At 42.8% G+C, this 25304-nt stretch overlaps 1 protein-coding gene across 1 annotated transcript in view; it reads left to right on the top strand.

The window, feature by feature from the left end:
- IQSEC2 (IQ motif and Sec7 domain ArfGEF 2) overlaps positions 1 to 25304 on the top strand; it is a 151871-nt gene that overhangs the window by 111625 nt on the left and 14942 nt on the right. Inside the window, 5 exon segments of the mRNA XM_088137722.1 lie at positions 14632 to 14917; positions 15628 to 16026; positions 18532 to 19412; positions 22831 to 22992; positions 24506 to 24628. Coding sequence (XP_087993848.1) covers positions 14632 to 14917; positions 15628 to 16026; positions 18532 to 19412; positions 22831 to 22992; positions 24506 to 24628 — 1851 coding nt within the window.

The following is a 25304-nucleotide window of genomic DNA, read 5'->3' as shown; positions in this document are numbered from 1 at the left end:
CGCCGCCGCCGCCGCTGAGAGCCAATCTGGAGCCCCCATCCCCGTCCTCACCCAGTCCCTGGCGGCGGCGGCGGCGGCGGTCCCGGGCTGCAGAGGGCAAGCGGCCATGTGGTGCCTACAATGCTCGTCCGAGCGTCGCCCCGGACAGCTGCAGCACAAGCTCCTGCACTGGTGAGTGCGCCCCCTCCCCTTGCAAGTCCCCCTCCCCTCCTACGGGGGGCTCTTGCCGCCGCCAGAAAAGCTCCACCGCGCACCCCCTTCCTTCCTTCCTTCGGCCGCTTGGAGCGGCCCCCGTTTTGCCCGCCGCCGAAGACGGGAAAGAGGAGGAATTTGATCGCCCAGCAGGAAAACGCCTCCCACTCCGAGCTGCAGACCGCAAAATAGCGGCCCCCTTCCGCAGGAAACACCGCGCTCCCTCGCCCCCTTCCTGATAGGTTTCCTCTTCCCTGAATAATTATTGGCTCTCCAGAAGCTTTTCCTGCAGGCTTGGCCAGATCCCTCGCTGCCCCTCTCCTCTCGGCTCCCCTTCCTGTTTGAAATTTTGAAATAATCCGAGACCAACTCTTTCCCGCTGCCCAATTCCTGTCTTTGTTAGTAAGTTCCCCGATTCTTCTCTTCCTCATCTCACCAGCCACCACACTCTCCAAATGTCTAGGAGATTTTCTTTAGCAATAATAAGAGGGGCACCTCCCTTTTTTTTCCCCCCCTGTCTCCTGCACTCGCTTAGGAAGCTCCAGAAACGTGTTTCTGAATATTACCCCCTCCCGGGCCGGTAGAGAGTCCTCATAACATCACCTGGTTGGGAGAGTTTTCTGGTCCTCTAACCACATTCTTGAATTTCTCAGCAGACACCCCAGATTCACCATTATGTGGCTGATTTTGCTGTTGTGCTAATAACTGCATACAGTACTTATTCCATCATCTGTTCCTACTTGCATCCCCAGAACAGACCCTGCCAAGAAACTTCTCTGTATGCCCTCTATCCCCACTAACTGCATAACCATTCCTGCTCTTTGCATTCCCCCTTCCCACATTCCTTGTAAATCATACTTCATTGAATATAATCTCTTTTGATTTGAATGGCTCAAAATGGAGAATGTCCAAGAATTCTGCTTCCTTTCCCTCTGCTTACAAAAAGGCAAGCCCAGATCTAAATCCGGCCTTTTCATTTCTTGGGGTCCTTGGGAGGTTTTGTCTGTGCAAGGATTCAACATCATCTCGTCTCTTGGCCTGGACTCAGCTTCACCTAGTCAGTTTTCATGATATGAACAAATTATTTTCCACTCTTGATTTCAGAATTTAGAAGAATTTACTGCTGGATGAGATCTTAAACTGGACTATGCAAGGGGGATGGATCAGTGTGCCAAAAATCTGAAGTATTCCCATCACCGCAGCAGCCATAAAATCAGTTCCATCCAAATTCAGCTTTCTTCCTTCACAGCTCTTTTGACATAGATGTAGATCCCAATATTTTAAGCTGGGATATTTACATGTATGTCTGGCTTGATTAGGAAGAGGTTCAAAGAACAAGTGTAGAGTCTGATATTGGATTGGGCTTCCTTAGAATCCTGGTGTCCATAAAAGAATGAGAGGCAGTTTTCTAACCCTGGTCTGACTGATCATGTTTGAGAATGCTTGCTAAATCTCTGAAGCTTGATGTGGCTGAATAAAGTATATCTTTGCTAGGAGTAGACTTTAGTGCCCTCACCTTATTGTGTCCCCTTGTAAAAAGTAGCTGAAAGAAGCAAAATGATAAATATTGCAGAATAAAACTGGTAGTAATCATACAAAATGGTCAATTTCTACAGTTTATAAGGCCCCCTTTTCATTTAACTTAGTGCCCAAAGTTATAGATACAAATATACACACAGAGGGATGTGCTTTTTTTGTCTGTGTTAGGAATGGTGTGTATAAATATTATATATAGTTGCATTACAAAGTACCATCTCATATGTAAATATTAGAAGAGAAATAAAGTATTAAACTCTTTTTGATCCTCCTGAATAAACAAGGCAGGATGATTAAAAGTTGAGGTTAAAAAGATCACAGAAAGGTTGACCAAGGTATTTTACTTAAAAAGAAAGTTAGCTGACCATCAAATAATGATTTATAACAAAATCCCATCTATGTTGGGTGCATGTCAGCTTCAGCAATGTATACTCTGCCCATAGAAAACTTTACAAAAACAAATTTATTACTGGTAGTTTCCTGCCAGGAATAGATTCTATACCAAGGTATTTTTATGGTGAGATTTCCTCTGTTCCACCAATAAGCTCCCACATCTGTCCCCTTAATTATGCTAGCCTGCTGCGGATGTACCGTATCTGTCTGAAATTCCCTACTGGTTTTGTGGGGTTGGAATTCTAAAACAATGAAGATCTGCCAGGCTCTCACCTTGAAAAGCGTGACCTGGCCAAGCTTTGTAATTAATGAACATCGCGCCACTTTTTCCTCCCCCACACCCTCCTTTAGGACTGCTTTGTCCGCCTGCAGTCCTGAACCTGCTATTAGAGCTGGGTTTGCACAACATGCTCAGTTAATTTCTGGTTCAGTGTGTTGGGTGGCCCCAGCCTTTACAATTAGTTTATGGTGCATAGCGTTACGTGAACCTAGGCTGTTGAGTTAATTCAGTAAAACTATGGGCTGAACACAGTCTTACTGAGATCAGTGGGGTGTAATGATTCTGTTGGTATTTTTAAAGCAAAGACATTATGTGAACTGCAAAGATCTGTTAAGCTTGTTATTATACTATGCTGATTGAGGAAAAAACCAAATTACGTAGCTGTCATTATGGAAAAATAATATTAACTTTACTGGAGTTGTTACTGTACTGTCCTTCTCAGAAGGCATATGCACGTGGGGAATCTTGCTGGACACCGGATAACTCTACGGTTGGGAAGGCTTAGCTGGATGGTCTGGACGTGCCTGACTGACACAGCTAAAATGTGGCCCTGGCAAGAGAGAGAAGGAGAGATTCAGTGTCTGATCTGTGGATCTGGCAGGATTTGTTTGTTTGTTTGTTTATGTCTGTGTCTGATCTAGTCCAGAATCAGCACATCTGGGGATGTGCTTTCTTATTTATTTTTTTCAAAGAAGAGGTTCTCATTGTTGCAGAGATTTAAAAAAAGAAAAGAAAAAAGCCCCACAAATCGTTTTCAGTTTGAGGAAAGAATACCAGTTAGCACTGTAGGCCCAAACTAAAGGCATTCAGTCAACTGAACATATGAACTTGATGTAATCAGGATTGATCCATTAAGTTTACATAGATTTGTACATAGGCAACACAGCTTTGCTTTTAGATAGTAAGTCTTTTTGTCATCACAATGGGAATCTTCGTTAGAAGAGAAATAGTCTCCCTGGGTACAAGATAAAGGATAATGCCTACTTTACATCGGTGCTTGTCAGTTGAAGTGTGGATATATACAACAACTGCCTAATTGGGAGACCTTTTAAAACTGTCTGTCAAATTAACTAAGCATTGCCTCAAAAGGGGCATCATCCATCTGACCTTGGGTGCTCTCAAAAGCTAAGCAGAGTCAGCCCTGAGGACTAGTTGATGGGGAACTACCTGGCAGTTCCAGGAATGCTGGCTAGGTTGGGAAGCGCAAAAAACCAAGCCACTTCCATGATCCTGCTAAGAAAATGGCATGGAGGCAGTTACCTGGAGTCAAGTCAACTGTTCAACTTCATCACTGAGCATTTCAGCCCTCCTGTATCTCCTAGGGGTTGGTTTGCTCCTCTCGCTTCTTATTTCTTTGCATCTAGCCACACTGCCAGTCAAGTGAGGCTGATTTTTTTAAATCAGCAATTCTGAACCTAAAAGGAGCTTGTATGTTTTTATAAATGGAAAGGCTAATATTATTCTGCACAATGAAATACTGGTAAAATCTTGGAAGTTTAATATTTTGTTGCCTAGAATAAATGCTTTTTCTGGTTTGCTTTGTTTTAAGCTAGTTCTTTGCTTCTATTCCTTTTAGGATTTATATTTTCCTTCAAAGTAGGGAAGACGGGTAGTCTTTGCAAGTGTCTATTCTTCCATCATGTTTTCTCTCTGGGATACTTTTAGACTGAAGGCTCCCACTGTGTCAATTAAAATATATATATATTTTGCAGCTATTCTGCCTTTTTCTTCCTTTGTGGATTTTCAACAGAAAGAAAAATATTGAAGGAAAGCTGAAAAGTAGCCAGCCCTCCTCTCCTCAATAGAATGGCATAAATTAGGCAGCCTTTTTAAAAAGCTCCTCCTTGAGAATGAGAGTTTTCTCTTAGAGATGTCTTTTGAAGCAGCTGTTTTGCCCGTTGCAACACAAAGCTTCTATTGCAGGCAAATTACATTCTCTCAGTAATGCAAATTGTAAAACTTCCTTGGAAAAATGAGGTCAAATTCCACTTGGTATATCTTAGATATTGTTGACATTATCGGTAGACTCAAAAAGCTCTTCAAAATTCTCCACCAGATATACGAGCAGAAAAATTGAATGGACAATTTCTCCAAGGGAATTCTCCACCAATTTGTCAAGGTCAGGATTCCTCATTAGCAGTGACAATTAGTGCTACTGGGGAAAAAAAAAAAAACCAGTGGGAGAAGTTCCTTCAGGATGACTATTAAAAAGGATTTAATGGATGGCTACAGTTTGTTGGAGACATTATTTACAATGAATGTTTATAGACTCCCCTTGGCCAATTTGTAAATAAGTAACTGCAAGGGATATCACTTGCACGTTCCCATCCCATCCATGAGAATTTCATTGAATTTTTCTTTTGAAAGAAAAATTCCAAAAACAAATTCTCTTGCAAAGATTCAAGAAGAACAAGCAGGAAAACATCTAGAAAAAAAATCTTTGCTTGGCGCTATTTGGCATCACTATGCTAAGCGACCCTATATAAAGAGTAAATGCTATGCTAGCAAGCAACCTTTCCCTTCCTGTATACAGTAACAGTGGCCTATTTTTTTTTTACACATCCTTCTTTGTTGTACTTTCTAAATTGTGGTGTGTGCTTATTCCTCCCATTAATCAATGTAAGACTTTTTACATCACTGCCACCTTCCCCATTCAAAGAACTCACTCACAGTGAGCTGACCAATGGACCTCCAACTAGCCAAAAGGAAACACAAACATAAACATTCAGCCAGTGTCCCACCCTTATCCTTGCTTATCCATATTTGTTTTTGTACTAAGAAGAAACAAACATTTGTGCCAATTAACTGGTAGCAAAGTGCCAGGTCACCCTGGCATGGGGGGTTGGGGAGGTGAGGAGCCAGGAGGTGCCACAAGGAAAGTGTTCCCACTAATGGGAAACTGTGTTCTCCATCGCTCAAGAGTTATGGCTGCAGAGCTATTCTTCTGATTCCTCCTGTGCTCCAGCTGAGCCAGACGTTGAATGGTTCAGCTGCAGAAGGTCCACAGAAGCCCTGTGATGTTATAGGGAGAGAGGGGAATAGCGTAAATGCCTCACGCAGAGCAAAGGAAAGTGTTTTTTCTCTCAAAGACTGCCAAAAACAACAAACTGTTTTTGGAAGTCTCTGTGTTTTCGGAAAGAGTAGGACAAGCAAGAGGTTGTAATCTTCAGCCTGCTGTCCTACCAGCAGGCGAATCCAGAGTTTCAAGAATCTCTGGAGCCACAAGTGCCAAAATGTCTCCTCTTCTCCCCCTTTTGCCTCCAGTAATAGAATAAGGAAAACAGCTTGACACATGGTCCCAAACATTTCATTTTGGCTCCAAGGGAACTCATGCTTGGAAGCTGGCCATATGGAATTTCAACCCTCTGCGAGATGCAGCCGCCTCTGGGGTGAGCTGTAGCAACTGCTGTCTCTTGGCCCCGTAACATTTGGAGTCAGGAAATCAAGGAACATTGCGTTTCTCCACGAAACCTTGAGAGGGGGAGAGAAGGAAGGGCATTTAAAGGACTGGGACATTGCCCAGGAACTTAATAGAAAAGAATGTGGCTTAAACGTGTTGAGACTGTTAGAAGGTATGTCGAGGCAGGAGAAGCACCTGCTCCCGCATTGACCAAGTGAAGGCAGAGTAGGGCCTTGTTGGGATTTGAACTTGCAGCTGTCTTGAATACCAGAGTTCAAAGCATCTGTTAAACAGGAGGGAAAAATTAGAAATGGCCTTGGTTTGATCCTTGGCTTCACAGAAGTATCACCAAGTATTTGAGCACTGGTGTGATGCAGAATGGAGTAACGTGCTGGGATAATGCACTTTCTTTCTTTTGGATTTCCACAGGGGTATGTTTTTTTCTCTATCACTGATAGTTCAGTTTATTAGTGTATATTTTCTCGGGTAGTCTCCATGCTGGATGCTGTGTGTGTATATTTGTGTTTTAAACAATATATTTCCTGCGTCACTTCAATTTCTTGAAGTTTGGGGCTGGTTTTATTAGAGTACCTTTTTCAGAGATGTTCATCTTATAAAATATGATTATATATTGTTCCCAAATATGTTCATATTGCAAAAGACAGTTACCGTGCTGATAAAAATGAAAAAGCATCTTGTTTGTATATACTGTATGTATGCTTAATTGGATGATATATATGGCACACTTCTTTACTATAATAGCATTTTTTTTCCTGCAAAACAACACAGTCTATTACTTGCCCTTGTGATTTTGATCAGAATCCTACTTGCTCATCCTTTTTCTTCCAAGGAATCATGTGGTCCAAATTGCAGTGCATTTTGGGGAGCTCTGCCCCATCAAAGCCTGTTGAATGCCTAGGGAAGTGGTGCTTCCTTTGCCTGCTTAGAATGATTTTAGTTTAATAATGTAATTACTGGTTAAACAATTATTTAATTTTAAAGACTCCAACATGCTGAATTGTACTTCACATACAATTGCTGCTGGCGTTCTGGTAGGACTCTGTAGGTTTAAGAGTGGCTTTGTAAGTTTAGCACGTATCTTGTGACTATCTCTAAGTTCTACATCATTTATTTATTTGCTCTTTATTGTGATAAATAATCCAGTTTGGATTTAGGGAGTGATACACTGATGGTGGGGAATTTAAAAAGAGAGGCAGAAAAGGAAATCCTAGCCAACTTTCCAGCAGCTGAAAACATTTTTAAAAATGGCCAACTAATGCCTGAGTCATCTGGTTGCATGCCGCTGATATATAGCAGAGGAAAGAAACTTGATCAGTTGTGCCGAGTAGGCATGATCTCTTTTTCTCATTGAATTGTTAGATGAAAGTTTCTCTCTGATTCTGATTGGCTTAATTTTATTGTGTTCAATTTTGCTTTAGCCTTCTTTCAGGTAGCTCAAAGCTAACTCATGACAGTCCTCAGAAGGAAGCCATGCGCAGAGTGGTGACTGGCGCATCGTGAGCCTCACGATAAGCAAGAATGCAAAGTATAACTTGCTGAGATGGCCAAATTGACCTGTTTGATTAGAGAAAAAATAATATGTTTATTGCTGACTGGAACCCCCCTCATGGACTTTGCATAAAACAGAAGAAAATGAACTTATGATCTATGGTTTTGATGATTAGATAGGACAGATTATAGGAAAAAGAGAATCACAATGTAGCTTTAGAGAAAGAGGTAAATCTACAATTGTACTGCTGTAAAAAAGATTGGAAGCCACTTCTTTATACCTTTTTTCTTTCTTTTCTATTTTTCTTCTTTTTTCTTTTTTTTTCTTTTTGCACTTTAGCTTCCTCTTTCATTTTTTCATTTTCATTTTTTCCTTCTTACTCTATTTTAGTTTGTATTAATTTTTACTCTTGTTTTTTAAACATTTCTTCCAATAATTTTTTTTTTTTTTTTTAAAGCAAGAATGCAAAGTACCAGACACTAAGGGAAGTACAAAGTCCTGAGTCTGGCAGGGCGTGTTCTTCTTGGTCTGATTTGAGACTGGAAGGCAGTTTGGAATCTTCAGCTAGAGCAGAAGAGAGCATAAAGTTGTAAGGAGCCATTATGGCCATCACCTTTAACTGTGGGCAGTGTAGGCATCCATATTAGAGCACTGCTGACAGTTGGCTGTCTAGCCTGTGCTTGAACACATCCATGAAAAGGAAGCCCAACGCTTTCCTAGATAATTGGTTCCACTTTCAAAATGTTCTTTATAGCTAAGATGTTTTTCTGAACATCCAACTTGAATCTGCTTCTTGTAAGTGAAGCCCATTATTCTGTGTTCCTACTGGTTACTGGGACAGTATAGAATAAACCGTCTGCGTGCAATATATGTCGACTGGTGGGGCCCAGAAGGAGGCAACCAACCCTGGGGGTGGCTAGCACCTTGAAGATGCTCCCATAGGTTAATATCTTTTTGATCACCAGCATCTTGGAAGATATTATTATTTATGTATGTACATGTATTTGGTTTTATTGTATTTTTATACTGTTTTTATTGTATTTTAACTAATATTTATTTGTTGTTTTTATTGTAAACTGCTCAGAGTCACTTCCTCGTAAGATGGGAGGTGTCTAAATTCGAAATATAAATAAATAAATAAATAAATAAATAAATAAATTCGGTTCCTTAAAGAGTGCTGTAAAATCACTCCCTACTCTTCTCTTAAAATTCCTTTAATCTATCTTCACTGAATTTAATTTCTAGTTCCCTGATCATTTTTATTTCTCTTCTCTGAATCTGTTCCAGTTTTCTGAATCTTTCTTAGTGTATTGTTCAGAAGTGGACTCTGTACTTAAAGTGGAGTCTGACCAATGCAGAATAAGCGGAGCTGTAACTTCATGTGATTTGGAAAATATGTTTCTTTTGATACAGTCTAAAATTGCATTTGCCTTTTTTTGCAACCACATCACACTGCTGAATCATATTCAATTTAGAGTCAGGACCCATTCCAAGATCTTTTTCATAAGTACTATTGCCAAGCCAAGTATCTTCCATTTTACATTTGGTCATCTGATTTCTTTTTAACAGGTGAAGAACTTTGCATTCATCTCTTATTTTTAGCTATTTAAGCTATCCTTATAAATTTGAATATTTCTGTCTTCTTGGGTGTTAGCATTTCCACTTAATTTGGTCATGTGCAAAGCATTCCTTTTACTCTCTTATCCAAGTCATTAATAAAAATGTTGCAGAATACAGGACCCAGAACTGAACATCTTTTTTTGATACTTCCCCCCAGTTTGTTGAGAAACCATTATTAAGCCCTCTTTGAATAACATTTTGAGGAGCTGTCAGTGTGTTTAATTGTCATGGAATCTAGTTCACACTTTTTTGGCTTGGTAGTCAAAAAGTTGTGAGGTACTTTGTCCAGTGTTTAAAATGAAGATATGTTATTTCTGTATTATTTCCATAATCTATTAAGCTAGTTACCCAATTAAAAAAAAATAGATAAGGTTAGGCTGGCAAAGACTTGTTCTTGACAAATCCATGCTGATTCTGACATTACTTCTGAATATTGAAATACCTCTGGTATTTCCTTATTATGTTTCATTCAGTTTCAAGTTTCAATTCTAGCCCTTCATCCTACTCTTTACTGTTGTCTGGTGGAACACATGCCCTCTTGTTGGAGAAGATTGAGCCAGAATAAGACTTGAATAGTTCTCCTTTTCCTTTATTACTTGTGAGCATTTGATTTCTTCACTGAGCATCTGATGTACTCATTTTTTTTCTCTTTTATTATTTCTATACTGTGCTAATCTAATAACTGTGGATGATGTACTTATTTTGAGCATATCTGAAGAAGCCCTCTTTGTTGTTCTTAGCATTCTTCACCAACCTCACCAGAGTTTTAGGCTTTTTGACACTGTATCTACAGTTTCTTGCTACCTCTTCCTTGATGACCTGTCTTCTTTCCATCTTCTAAAAGCATCCTTTGTTTTCAGATATTTATTGTGCTGCAGGAAGTTGGCTTCTTCTGCTGTCTTCTGTTTCTCCCCTTCATTGGAGTTGTTTGCAACTGTGCTTTAAGTTTTCCCTTTTTTAGAATTTTCATTAAGTCTTACTTATTACTGCTCTTTCATTAAAATCCACTTCCTTGAAGTTCAAGATAAGTATTTGATTATACATCAATAGTGTAACCAAGAATCAAGAATTCTAGCATTACGTGTCACTTTTCTAGTATCCTGCTATTTCCACTTCATGAATTAAGCCTTCCTCATTGGTTAGTGCCAAGTCAAGGATACCTGATCCTCTTGTACCTTTCTCTACACTATGAAGGAGGAAGCTATCAGCAATCAAGTCAGGATGTTCCTGAAGGACCATACTTAGCAGTATTTTTCTCCCAGCAGATGTTGGGGGTGATTATTCCCATTCCTATTACCCTGTGCTTCTTGGAAAGATCTGTAGTTTGCTTCTGGAAGGCACCATCCAACAAGCCACAAACTTAATCACTGATATACTGTAGAACAATGTATCAACTAATCAACTATTTTGAGGCACTGCATTGCTTTGTCTCTAATTCAAAATGCTGGTACTGAACATTTTGAGCCCTTAGGAGCTTACTTCCCCACAATTTCAAGTACTTTGATTCCTGTGGGAGCAGCTCTCCCACCCCAAGCCAGCAAGTGTGCTTTACTTTTGCAGACCTATTCTATGGGCCCCCCTTCTAAGAGGTTCGAAGAGGTTCATTCAGCCTCCTTTCCTTCAACTTGTTTGCTAAGGCATTGTAGAACCATTTGGGTAGTGAAGACAAAGAATTAACCAACTTTGTCTCCTTGTGCTAAAGTGTTTTCTTAGCCCAGTTCTTTTATCACTATTGATTATTTTAATGGCAATTTTTTGTCACTTTCATTTTGTAAACCATACTATTAAATAAAATAGACTCCTGTATGAGTGCTGATGCTACCATTTGGGGTTGACCATTAAGATATCATATTAGATTATGCTTTAAACCAATTGTGGTTTGCCACATAGAGTACTGTCCCTCAACTATTTATAGTGGCACAAGAAGACTCCCTAGAATTGCCTTTGCCTGCCTACCTGCCTGGAATTGCAAACACAAGATCAGGTGTTAGGCATATGACAGGCTGCTTGTCTATTGTGCCACATCCTTTGGTGACTTGCAAGTGCACAGGCTGAGAATTCTTAATGATTGGAAGGTTTCTAAGTGTTTCAGACCGGAAAGTCACTGCATGTGCTTGTGCTATTAGCTGCTAAAGAACTATTTTTTACAGTCAGCCTTCCCCAGTTTGGAGCCCTCCAGAGTCTCATATTCATAGTGCCCATCTCTGAACAACACCAGGTTCGGGAAAGCTGCAATTACTGTTTAGAGTAGAAGACAATCTCTATTTAGTGCTTAGATGCCTAGACCAGGAAAGGCATGTGTGAACACAACACACAGGAATAAACTCAGAGAAAGGCACTAAATTGTGGCTAGTAAATACAACTTCTTTGGGTGATCTAGTTTAGGTATTGTTAAGATTGGTAGACTGGAATGGAGAAGAATGACATAGACATCTGATCCAGTCGTCTGAATTTACCACAATAATGTCTCCTGCCCAGGTTCTATTGCCATGATCTCAGTCTGAGAAAAAGCATAGTAGAAGTCCTCTACCCTCTCATATATTTTCTGAAAGATCTGCACAGGAGAGCCTAGGTGCTGTTGGGCTAAAAGTGGAAAGAGCACTTCTAGTCCAATGAGGATGAAGTGCCAGTATTGTATTTCTGAGCAGAAGATTTCAGATTCCTTCAGAAATTTTCAGGAGCTTTTTAGAAATAGAATGACTGTGTGTAAAAGAGAAAAGAAATGTTAAGGATTCTTCACTGACTGTATAATAATTGTGAAGAATTGGGGATTTCAGCAGGTGTAACTTTCATGGCAAAGTAGAATTGTTTACATTCCTTTTGTTGTGCATCAATTAAACATGTAGAACAGTCTTTTGCATTTGGCCATCCTAGAAGCTGGCAAGGGCAGAATGAAACAAAACTTAAAAGTTCAATTCCCATTTCAACTTGCAATATTCTTACTACACTTTACTAAAACATATATTCTTTCAAAGTAATTCTACTGAATTAGCTCTGTAGATGCTAACTATAACAAGGATATTATAAGCTTTTTACTGGAAAGATAATTTGATCCCCTCCATGGAAAAATGGTTAACTAAGCTGTGGGAGTAAGCTTTGATATCTATAATAACTTTGTAAATCTGACATGGAATTCAGTTGAAACTGGAAACCATTCCTAGACTACAGCTTAATTCAGGGAATTGTGCCACATCCAGAATTTAGGTTTCTCTATGTATAGGACCTATAATTCAGTTTTACAAGTTTATTTAAATCAGAACAGGCTCTTAGTAATATGGATTGAATTTATTATAGCTTACAATTTACTTGGTGATTTATACTGCCTTGACAATGGTTCTTGGTATTAATTATTAACTTAGAGCTTAATAGTGATTTAATATGATCAGTTATTTACAAGTAAATAATGATGTACTGGGAAACTATAACCTCTACAGCATTTTAAAATTCCTTGTTTATTCCTCTGTATTTTACTTTTTAAGAACATAAGAAGATATGCAGTGCCCTGCTGGATCAGACCGTTGGGCTATCTAGTCCAGCAGTATGTTCTCACAGTGGCCAACCACTTTACCCCACCCCACCTTTTTTTATGGTTGTAAATATACCTTTCTTAATGTCTAATAAAAATGCAAAAAAAAAAACAACCCTTAGGAATGGCAAACCAGATCATTTGGCCACCATTAATCTACTTCCTGCAATGCACAGCCAACACTGGCATTTTCTAGGATTGATTGATTGATTCAATTTGTATAGCCACCATCTCACATATGTGACTCTGTTAGGGGTGTTATGAGGAGCATTTTTCTTGCTGAGGGTTGTGTTCCTCACGGATAATGATCATGAGAGAATGCCTTTTGGTGGTGGGCGAAGATACACCCAGGGAACGGCAGGGCTCTGCTGTAAATTTCTCTTGCCCAACAGACTATTCTGGACTGGCTTGGGAACCTGAAACAGGCCTTGGTAACTTGTGATCTATCGGTCTTCTATGGCAATAGAAGCTCAGTCATTTGCTTTTGAGAGTTTGTCTGAGATTACAAAGTGAGGGTGTTGGCAAACAGCCCAGTGGCATGTCTAGGGCTGGACCCCTGTATACAAGAAACCCCACATTTCAGAATCACATCCTGTCAGAATTCAGCCTCTGCCAGATGACTAGTTGTTCCCAGCAACCATCTTGCCCAGAGTCCCCTCTGCACCACTGCAGGTACTTTATAAACATGCCAAGCGAGCTTTAGTCAGCTTGGTGGATTGCAAGCTGTGCAGAACTTTTAGAAAAGTACATTTGATTTTATTAGATCAGGTGTAGTTATCTAAACCAGATGTGTGCATGCATGCTCACTGTGCTTAAGAATGCAGCTGTTCCACACAGCTGATGTGGATGTGTTGGGTAGAATTCCCATTGTCTTCAGTCAGCTATATTGTCTTCCACTTGCAACTCTCCTGAAATTTTCTGTTTGTGTGTGTATTTTTTCTCCCACAAAACTTCCATTCTGATGGAAAGGTGACACAGTATTCTTGAAAGATGGCACTAGAAGAGGCCCACCTGGAAGAACCCAGGCAAGCTGACACAGGCTGAAAGAAACAGGGAAAATCCTCAGGATTTTCACAAATATAGGTGACCTATTGGAGTAGGGTTTTTACAGGGTGCAAGTAATTGCTTCTCCTAAAACAGAAAAACAAATGAAAAACAGTTGGAGTGGATCAGATCAATGTTTAACCCTTTCCTTCATATTTCTCTGATCTAACAGCCTCCCCTCACCCCCAACTTATGTTCTACATTCAGGAAATACGTAATATCCAAATGGGGCTAATAGAAGCTTTGGGGTCTATTTCTTAGATCAGGAGAATGATAATGGAATGTTGCTGGGAAAAAGTTAAACCAGAATTATTGTGATTACAGGTAATCCGCACTTACCACAACTGGGACTGGCAAATCCGTCACTAAATGATGTGTTTGTTAAGTGAAACATCATATATGACTGTGCTGGACGTACAATGTTAGTTCTGCTGTGGTCGTTAAGTGAATCACTGCAGGTCATTAAGCACATCACGTGGCCGCGACTTGCAACTTCCTGCTGGCTTCCCCATTGACTTTGCTTGTTGAAAGCCAGCTGTGAAGGTCGCAAATGGTGATCGTGTGACCGCAGGACACTGCAACCATTGTAAATGCGTGCTGATTGCAAAGTGCCCAAACCAAGATCACACGACAGTGGGGATGCTGCAACAGCCACAAGTTTGAGGGCCAGTCATAAACCTACTTTTTCAGTGCCATTGTAACTTCGAACAAGGCAGTCGGTAAGTGAGGACTACCTGTACTCAGATACTAGTGGCAGTGGATACAGCTGCTTTTAAATTTGGGGGGGGCGGGTGGGGAGAACCAGGAGATTTATTCAATGAAAGAGTTTGGGCAACATATTAATTGTAACTCTCCATGGCTGAATTGGCCAGTCTGTAATATGAGATAAGAGCACAATAAATGATATAAAGTGTTGGTGGGTCACTGCTAAGGGAGTGCAAAATGTTCCATGAAACAGCCCATTCTGAGCAGAAAGTGACTGCTTGCAAATGCAAAATAGGTAGTTTCAAGCATTTTGGGGAGTGTTGTGAGCTCAAAATGGTGTTTGTACATTCTGAGTCACCTGGATTTTTTCTTTTTAAATTTTTGTTCATCCACGTTTATTTAGCCTCTTTTTCTCTTTCTTGCAGTGTGGAAGGAGACCCTCCGGGAAGTGAAGGAGGTACTATAGTGGACAGCCTGGGCAGCCAGCCGTACCGGTGTGTCCCTGAGGTGACCAAGGTTGAGCACTACGATTTAGTGCCATCTTCCTCCTCCTCTGTCTGTCACACTCCATCACCAGGTCTTCCGTGGGCCCAGCGAGCTCGGCTACAGCCAGCCAGCGTGGCGCTGAGGAAGCAGGAAGAGGAGGATAGCAAACGATCCAAGGCGCTGTCAGACAGCTATGAGCTCTCAACGGATCTTCAGGACAAAAAGGTATCTGGTCTTAGATTGCGCTGGGCTATAAGAGTTCCTTCCCCTTGCTTCCGCGATTCCTGACGTGCAGGAATAAGATTCTGTGGCTCGCTTGAAGTCCAGCGAGCCAGCTGAGCATTCTGGGAGTTACGGACCTGGCTCCTCTGAAGGCTGCAGTAGAGGGTTTTGTAGATTGGGTCAGTCTACAAACTGGGAACCCTCTATGAAATAGGAAAACTTTGTCTCACACAAGCCCTTTAAAAGATGGAGAGAGACTTGGCTATCCATACGTTGGAAGGGCCAGGAAAAGGGAGAAACCCTTAGGGAGAGTGCTTAATACTAGAGCATATGCTTTGCCCGTGGAGGGTCTCTAGATCAGTCCCCAGCACCTCCAGTTAAAGGACTTGAACAGCAAGTGACGGGAAAGGCCCCTCTGTGCCTGAGGCTCTGAAGGGTTAATACTCAAGAGCCAGCATATGCCGCACTAGAATCCCTATACTGATAGGCTGATTCAGTTTGAGGTGGCTTCTTACATTTCTTTGGAGGGAAATGACAATATGCTGTGATTCCTTTTGCTCTGAGAAGACCCAGTGTGACATCTTGCTCAAACCCCACTGCTTCTTTGGCTGTTTGGCTTGTTCTAAGCTTCACATTCCTGATTTTCCCGTTCTCCTTCCTTATCTCCCTCCTCTGTTTTTCACATCCCTCCTCCCTACTGATGCCCACTGTAGGTGGAGATGCTGGAGCGGAAGTATGGGGGCTATTTCCTGAGCCGGCGGGCAGCCCGAACAATTCAAACAGCCTTTCGCCAGTACCGCATGAACAAAAAGTTCGAGCGTCTAAGAAGCTCAGCATCAGAGAGCCGTATGTCACGGCGCATCATCCTGTCCAATATGCGGATGCAATATTCATTTGAGGAGTATGATAAGACCCAGAATGCCCCTTACTTTGAAGGCAAACCTGCCTCGCTGGATGAGGGGTCCATGGCTAGTGCTCGACCTCATCTGCTGGATCATGGCCTTCCCTATGGTGGCTCTTGCCGGGCTGGCTTGGATGGTGGCTCACTGCATTCCTCTTCTGGAGGCTTCTGCAATGACATCACAGAGCTTGAGGATTCCTTCTCCAAGCAGGTAAGGCCCAACCTGCACATTTCCATGTGGTTTTCCTTGAAACTCTGAAAGAAATCACCTCTGCCCAAATGAGAACTTTCTGTCTCCTCCAGGTTGGTTATAACCTCTGATGTTTCTTCAGTCCTTCCCAATACCTCTTCGCTTTCTCTGCTATCAGAGTATCTTCTGCTGCCCATGGGCTAAGCCAGTGCGTGGATGGGGACTTCCAGCCCGTGGGTCTAATTTCTGGCCTGAGCAAATCCATTTCTCTATCCTGCATCTAGCCTCTGCTTCACAGAAGAATGGCAGAGGAGAGCAAAACTGGCTCTACTTCATCAGAGCCCAGGTTTCCACTTCAAAGTAGGCTAAGGCACAGTTGAAGCTGGCAGAAGCCAATCTTTTCATTGCGTCTGCAGGAGTAGCTCCACTTCACCCACATCTTTTTCCCCCCAGGCAAAGCAGCAAGAGTTCATTTGCTCATAACGCCATGGGCCAAGAAAGGGAAGCTTGCGTCCTCACAAATCTTCTGCCCCTAATCAGGATGAGCCAACGTTTTGGAAAAGATAATCCCATTTAGGATTGCATTGTAAGATGAGGCATTTTCGATTTTTGCCTTGATATTATTTCATTTTTCAGTTGCAGTGCTTTTTACTTTGTAAGCCTCTTTCAGGAAAAGCAAAAAAGAATGTTCAAAAGTTGGAAAACTAATGAGCATAATACCAAGGCTCTTTGATTTGTTGGTTTTAAATATGTTACAATCATAATTCTTAAGTTTCTCCATGTTATTGGCAGCAGTAATAATTGCTTTGTATATACAGAGACAAGCTATGAAAACTGGGTCATGACTTAGCAAATCCCTCATTGGGATCTCACCTCTGCTCTGAACGCCTGTCTTACTGACTCCTCCTAAGAACCGCAACTAATTCGTGTACAGTAGATGCTGCACGGAGAATTAACGCTGCATTTCTGTTGCGGAGGGCAAAGCCACAGGGGTAGCCAACCAACCAAGTTCAGCATTAAACAATTAACATACTTTAGTGTTATTAAAACTATGTTTACAGAACGGTTAATAGTCTGAGTTCCTTTCATTACCCTTTGGGTTTGTTTCTGCTGTTTCACCTTAAGTCAGAACCTCTCCGTGCTCTGCCCAGGGTTAGGTACACCCAGGGCTTTCTATGTACCGGGGCTACCATGTTTGGGTTGCAAAAACCCAGATGACCACTAAATAACAAGGAAGAGTTATGTCCAGGGGTTGTCTGCGTTTTGCGGCCCAGGTAGAGTAGCCTCAGCTAGTATTCCTTGGCACAGAAAACAGCCTCCTGAGCCTCCATTTAAAAAGTATTGATTTTTAGCCTTGGAAAACGAGTAGCAAGACTGATGACTTTTCTGACGAGGCGCCAGAGAGATGATAACGGAGCCTGGCACTCCTCCCTCAAAATAACTTCTCATGCACTTTATAAAAACTACTTTACGGTACCTACTGATCTGGAGGCAGTATCTACTCACCACAGGTTATAGGCTGTTCTCAGGCCTGAAATACTATGTACCAAATAAGTAAGGTAACAGGTAAATTCATGGACATCTTCTGTGTTTTTGAATGTTGGGTATCTGAATGGAAAATACTTCCATTCCCACTTCATCTTATTATGCTGAACCTTGCAGCCGATAGCAATGAAACTTAACTTCACGTTAGCTCCTTTCTCTGGAGTTGCCATTCTGTGTCCCAATCTTACTCACTGAAAGCAACAGCACAAGTAGAGATTCAACTACCGATGACTTTTTCCCCCCCGAATAGCACTAAAGAAGATGTTATAAGAAGGCCTTGCGAGTAGAACAGGGTTATATGAAAAACTTGTGCGGCATCCGATTTTGATTTTTTTCCAGTTAATGGAAGAAAAACAATTTCTCAGCAGCACTTAAGATGCTTAGCGTGAATGAAGCCATTAACTGTAGCTTGCCTATAAATCATGTTTTGAATTACTTTTGTTCATACATTTCATTTTGGTACATTGATACTATAATGAGTTTGATACTATAACAGTTTTGCATTCTGATTTGGTAACTTACTTGTCTTCTCACTGTTGCTGTATGTTTCATAAAAGATTATTCAAATGGGAGCTCATTAATTAATATAAGGTATAGGGTTGATTTAATTAGGAGAGGGTTATTTTTTTCACCCTTCTTTCTCACAACGTGTGCTTAGCCCTTGTCAGCCTTGCAAGGTAGTCCAAATAGAAGCACACCCAGAAATACTAGCTCTAACTTTATTGTAAAGTTACATGAACAGGAACTTGCAAGTCTGAAAGTACACCTCTCCCCCCTCACCTTTACAGTCCAAGAAACTAGGGAGGGTCCCTTCTGAGACGTTTGCCACGTCCCCATTCCTTCTGCGGGCTCAGCTGCCTCCTAGGTCTAGTCCGTTGCCTAGTCTGCGGCTCTTCCTCCTGTCTCCCAGGTCGTTTCCCCATACCGTTACAGCCCCAAAGAGAATCTGCCCGGCTGACTTCCTTCTCTGCCTCTCCACAGGTGAAGTCCTTGGCAGAATCGATCGATGAAGCCTTAAACTGCCACCCGCTTGGCCAGGAGGGAGGGCCCAGTGGCCCCGCTTTGGAGAAAAGTGAATCCAAGGAGCAGCAAGGCGACAGTGCTGCCACTTCGTTCAGCGATGTCACGCTCTATCTGGACGAAGGCGCTCCCACATCACCCCTCTCTCTGGAGCGCCCCCCCAGCACTGAGCCCCCAGAGCCTACTCCGGGAGTACCCCTCCCACCCCCCCCACGGCCAGAGTACTGGGGGGCGCCCCAGCGGGAGGACAGCCGGGAGAACGGGGGCGGGAGCCGGCGCAGCACACCTTGCATGGAGTGCCGGGACTACCGCCTTCGGGGCGCTCACCTGCCCTTGCTCACAATCGAGCCTCCCAGTGACAGCTCAGTGGATCTGAGCGACCGTTCCGATCGGGGTTCAGTCAACCGGGGGCTCATGTACGAGCAAGATGGCTGCAGCCCCCATGGTACCCTCAAGCATCCTGGCGGGCCTGCCCGCTCCCCACACCCGCACCGCCACTATCATCCCGAGCAAAGCCAGCCCCCTCCACCTTTGCCCATCCCGCCCCCTCAGGCCCCAGGCCGCCTGCCTCCCCCTCCTCTGCCGGACAACTCGGATGGCGACAACGACAGCCTCAACAGCACCACCAACTCCAACGAGACCATCAACTGCAGCTCAGGCTCCTCTTCGCGGGACAGCCTGCGTGACCCTCCCCCGCCCGCCCCCGCCACCACTGTGACTGCCGGGGGGCCCTGCAAGCAGACCTACCAGCGGGAGACGCGGCACAGCTGGGACTCCCCTGCCTTCAACAACGACGTGGTGCAGCGCCGCCAGTACCGCATCGGCCTCAACCTTTTCAACAAGTATGACCGGCGTGGTCAGAGCTCCATGGAGGGAAGCAGTGGACTGAGCAGGCTGAGTTAGGCTCCAGGGCTGGTCTGGCTTAACAGGCCCCAGAGATCCAGCTGGAGTTAGCATGGGTGGGTGGGTGGGTGGGTGAGTGAGTGAGTGAGTGGATGGGTGATTTTCAGCGGTTTCTTGACTTGAAGACAGAGGGACTATGTCAGCTTTGGGTCTTCCTTCCTTCCTTCCTTCCTCCCTCCCTCCCTCCCTCCCTCCCTCTCTCTACTTATATCTCTCACCTTTTCTCTGAGGGCTCAAAGTGACATACAGTACCTGTGGCTGATTTCATCTCCCAAACAACAACCCTGTGGGATAGAGTGGAATGAAAAAGAGTGACTGGCCAGTGAGCTAAGTGGTCAAGAGGAGACTTGAATCTGGGTCTCCCTGGTCCAACCCCAGTCCTTATTTCCAAGGATGTACTGGGTGTATCCCCCTGTTTTGTCCCAGTATCCAACTGCCTTAATGGAATTGCTGTGGCCTTTTCCCTGGAGCAAGGGCATTTGACCAAGGTCCTCCTGCCTACTCCTATTATTGTAGCTTCCAAACTGCTCTCCAAGAGATAGACACTATGGGGTGGAATCTGGTCTTTGTATGGTTTGGATCACCAATGGAGTGTTTGAGTGTCTGGGCATTATCTTGGCTTCAGATCTATTCATTCCCCTTTCATTCTCTTTTGCATTCCTCCCTCCCCCACAAATAATAACAGTATGTGAAACCCTGAATATGGAAGCAGAAGGAATTCTCAGGATGAAATGTGGCCAGAGTGGATTACAGGATACAAATGGGTCACATTATAGGAGGTTCTCTGCTGGTAAAATTTGGATATTTTATGGCAGTCTTCAAAAACATGGTGCCCACCAGATGTGCTGGGCAACAGTTCTTATCAACTTATTCTTTTCAAGTGCAGCCTTCTGCTTCTAAAGGCTTTTCTAGGGATACCCTATAAACAATCTGAAGGCTGGTTGTTTAAGTGACTGGATTTTAGTTGGAATTCTGGTTTCCAAAAATTCCCCTTCCATCTCAACATAGTTGTGAACTAGCTTCTCTCAGACCCCAAATTCTTGAAACATGAAACCTTAATCCTAAATATATAGCGTTTGCTCTACTTCACCTATTTCTATTGAGGGTTGCTACCTTTAAAAAAAAAAAAAAAAAAACACCAGCTGTGCTCCTATGCCTGTGTACCAAAATTAAGCAAGTGAAACTTTTGCCTGGTGGCCTGGAGATAAATGATAAGGGGAGAGTTTTACCTTCTTAAAGGCACAGGACCACTGCCAATCTGAAGGTGGAGACCTCACCTGATCCTTTTCTCTGCCCCTTTTGGTTTGACTTGGCTCTTTTCCAGCCATCCCATCCGGGCGGCTGCTCCCTGTGGTGTCTACTGGGTCTTTAGGTCAAAGCAAAAGGAATGGCAGAAGGCTTAGGTCTTCGTTTCCTGTTGCTCTTAGAGCTTTAATTGCTACTGAGCAGACAGCATCTTTTTCACTGGCAGGAAGCAGGCTCTTGGGGGCTGGGAGGCAGCCATCACATCATATTAACCAGCTAGAATCATGACTCACATTGACTCCTGGGGCAATGTGCCAGGCTGGGAGAGCTCTCCTGGAGGCGATCCTTGGGCATTTGCTTCTTCGTGCATCCTTCAATCTAGCAAGATGAGGAATTAGTCTTGTCCACAATAGGCCCTTTTGGTACCAAAGGCAGGAAATCTAAACCTCCCCAAGACTTATGCACCTATTAAGAGATGTGGACAACAGTCTGTGAGGGAGTTGCTGTTCTAAACCCCATAATAATGAACAAAAGCTGCTCGTGCCCACAAGTCTCTAAGCTCACTGCCTCCTTTGCTACCTCTGTGAGATCAGAGAACTCTGTTCTCTTGCTGGAGTTCTAGAACTGTTCAGGTTTAACAGCACCGAGTGGGACGTACAGTTCCCAGAGCACCTTGTGCGCAACATTTAACCCCTCATTCTTGTCCCTTAAAATGTTACATAGTGGGGAATCCGATCAAGAATCTGGTAAGACCTGGCTTGGTGGTGCTTTACTGGCTTCCACTTAATTTCTTGTGAACCCAGATATTCCTTGTCTGCCCCTGCCCCCTCTGCTGACCTCTTTTCAAAAATCCCAAGCGTGTGTTTTGGAGAAACGGAGAATGAAAAGGGCGTTGCTGACATCTTGTGGCTGCACGGGGGCATTTCCAACCTGGAGCTAGGTATGTGACAGAATAGACCTCTGGAAATGCCTTTTTAAAAAGATGTTGAATATTTTTGCCTCCTGAGGCTTTCAGTGCCCCTCATCAGCTAAGTTATTGAGACTATAAGATGTCAGATCACCATTTCTCTAAAGCAAGGGTGAACAACTTGCAAGTAGCCCCCCTACTTCATTTTTGGAAGGCCCCCCTTTTCCTGTAGGATCACACTGAATATTCAGTGGCACATGGCAATGTTCAGCCTTATAATCCTTACTAACTAACTAACTAACTAACTAACTATTTAAGGCTTTAGAAAACCAATCCCTGCCTGCAAACAGAAAAAAAGGTTTAAAGAATGGCCCCACTTACTCAAGTGACATCACCAATTATACTAAAAAAAAAAATCACCAGCTTATTTGTCCAGTCATCTAAACAGCCCATTTATTTGAAATATTGATATTCTTCTCTGACCCAAATCAGTGGAGGCAACTTGGTGTCCTCCGTATATTCTGGATTTTGGCTCCCATCTTCTCCAGCCACCTGGCTAATAGCAGCATCTGGAAGGCAGTAGGTATAAATGAGATGGGCTAGTTCACAGCTTAACTATACCTCCTCCCCAGCTCTCATGACACCACTGCTGTAAGTAAGCACATCTGAGGGTTCACCACCCGTGGTGCTGCCAACTAGGGCAAAGAAACCTCTTATGTCAGCTTGGTGGGGCTTTTTGCTTTGTTGCTATTTTAAAGGAGGAATATCTGGTTTTACATAATAACTTTTTAAATCTAGTTCAGCCTTGGATCTGATAATGTGACCAATGGAATTTCAAAGAAGGGATCAAAATGAATGAAAGCTCATTAACTATTCTATAACGTTTAGTGAACTGCAAGAAATATGATTAACATTGCACAATTAAGGGCTCTTCCACCAGCTTTCTTATTGTCCCAGAGAAGTGATACAATACTATATATATCAGGCTGGGCACTCAGAATATTTTCAAGAAAACTGCACTCCATTTGAAAAAATGGAAATCTAGAACTTTAACACAGACATAAAATTAAAGCGCTTCTTTGGAAACAGACTTTTTTTGAAAGTGGTCAGTGTTCTCTATTAACACAAATGAGAGGAAAATGGGTGTTGGATAAAAGTGATTTCAGGCATGCACGTATACAGGCTTCTTCTCATCCCATTGGTAGGAAACCAGAAAAAGGGATCCAGTATCTAATTGAGAGAGGCTTCTTGTCGGACACACCGGTGGGCGTGGCCCGGTTCATCCTGGAGCGGAAGGGGCTGAGTCGGCAGATGATTGGAGAATTTCTTGGCAACCGGCAAAAACAATTCAACCGAGATGTACTTGAGTAAGGAAATCTATACATTTTTCTCTCCCCCATCATAACTTTGGCTTCTGCAGTCTACCTTACCCCTAGGCCTTCTGGAAAGCTATAACTTCCTTGTTTTTAATTTTTATAGGAGAGTGCAAGGCATAGACTTGTATTTATTATTTATGTGTCCTATTCATTGCATTTTCCCTCTAGGAGGTCATGGTGGTTTATTTGGAATTCCCCCCTTATTTTATCTCCACAAAACAGCCCCCGAAGGTGACCTAAAGTCACCTGGTGACTTCCAAGGTTGAATGGGAGCCCAAATTTGTGAATTCATGGATTAAAAGTATGAATTACAAGAGGGGACCTTCTAGTTCAGATTTTAACTTAGACATGCTCCAGTATTCTTTCAGCTTCATTCTCACCCACCTGTATAGTATGGAGTTCATAATAGTGATTCATGTACAAGCTGCTAAAGGATATTGATGGGTTCACACATTGGGCTAAATCAAGATGTGGTTTCTTTCATCTTGGCTTTGCACACTACATGATTGTGGCTTGTTAGCCATGTTTACTGGTTTAGCATTATGTATGAACTCAACTAATTGTGGTTGATTTGTTGAATCATTCGTCAGTCAAATTACAGCTAAAATCCAGTCAGTGCACGTCCTGTCTTTTGAGTACTTAGAAGAAATACTATATAAGTACAGTGTATCATTGACTTGCTGTTTTCAGGCTACTGAAGACATGAGAACTAGAGTAGAGAATGACTTTAGATTAGACAAAAATTTGGAGAAATTTTTTTCTGGAGGAAAGAAGACACGTTACTTATTCTCAAATATTTTTAAAAGATGTCTGCTGGAAGAGAGAAATGAACAAATTTTACAAGAGACCAACAGTTTAAGCTTCATCAAAGAAGTCTGATTTCCTACTGTACTGACAGGTGATCGTGCTTGGGGACGTTGTGGAATTTCTTTTTCTTAATGGCCTCAAGAAAACCTGGAAACAGATTTTCCATGGTAACTAATTTGGGATGTAGTACATTTTGTGCTGAGAGAAATAATTGAATAAAGTAATCCATTGTTTTTCTTTCTAATCCTACAATGTGCTCTTAAATAATTGTGAAGGGGTGGCTAAAAGTTTCTCCAAACCAATCCTTACTGTTTATGTGAGCATTTTAAAGGAAGTATATGGGCTTGGAAATGAAGATGGAACATAGGAGGAAGGAGCAACCTTACACATGTGTGTGTGTGTGGGTGTGCGCGCGCCTTTGAGTCAGTGTTGACTCCTGGTGACTGCCTAGACAAGTCCCTGCAGTTTTCTTGGCAAGGTTTTTTGGAAGTGGTTTGCCATTGCCTACTTCCTAGGGCTGAGAGAGAGTGACAGTCCCAGGGTCACCCAGTTGGCTTCGTGCCTAAGGCAGCATTAGAACCCTTGGTCTCCCCATTTCTACCCTGGTTCCTTAACCTCTACATCAAACTGGCTCTCAACCTTATACATATTGAACCAATATATCTCTTTTCCTTCCCTGCACTTTTCTGTTTCATAGCTGCGTTGTAGATGAGATGGACTTCTCCAGCATGGACCTGGATGATGCCCTGAGAAAGTTTCAGTCACACATTCGGGTGCAAGGCGAGGCCCAGAAGGTGGAGCGTCTCATTGAGGCCTTCAGGTATGTTGGAGGCGGAACCATCTTCCCACAGTTTCCTTTAGCTTTGGGAAGTATGGGAGGAGAGGCTAGTCTAGAGAACAAGCCACAGGCAATGGAAACATATAGCTCTGTCCCAGAATCCCTGTGAACGTGTATTGTGTATGTCCATGCTGGGCAGCGGCTTCTGCAGCAAATTATGTCCCCAAGGTGACATATAATGTGATGGTGTATTCATATAAATGCCATGATTATGTTCTTGTGTCCCATTGTCTGATGCAAGTACTTAAGGCATATTATTTGCGTAATGTCATCATGTATGTTTTCTCATTTGTGCCCTTTGACCTGCCTAGTAAACACCCATGAGGCTGGCTAAGACTAGTAGGCATTGTAATCCCAATACAGTGGTACCTCGGGATATGAACTTAATCCGTTCCGTGACTCTTGACGTATCCTGAGTTGGTCGTAACCCGAAGCAAATGTTCCCATAGGGTTCAATGTAAATCCGGTTAATCCGTTCCTCCCTCCGAATTTGGTCGCAACCCGAGGCGAATTTCCCCATAGGGTTCAATGTAAATCCGGTTAATCCGTTCCGCCCTCTGCTCGAATTTGGTCGCAACCCGAGGCAATTTTCTCTTCAGAGCCTGACTCCCGCCCAGCCTGCTCTGCATTTTCTTTGAAGCCATGCTAACACGCACAC

Source organism: Python bivittatus, unplaced genomic scaffold (assembly GCF_059951505.1).
Source record: "Python bivittatus isolate LINGU-HERP-01145 unplaced genomic scaffold, Pbiv_v1 ctg000220_np1212, whole genome shotgun sequence".
Classification (NCBI taxonomy): domain Eukaryota; kingdom Metazoa; phylum Chordata; class Lepidosauria; order Squamata; family Pythonidae; genus Python; species Python bivittatus.
Note: the sequence above shows the minus strand (reverse complement) of the source record. Positions and strands in the feature narration are given on the sequence as shown.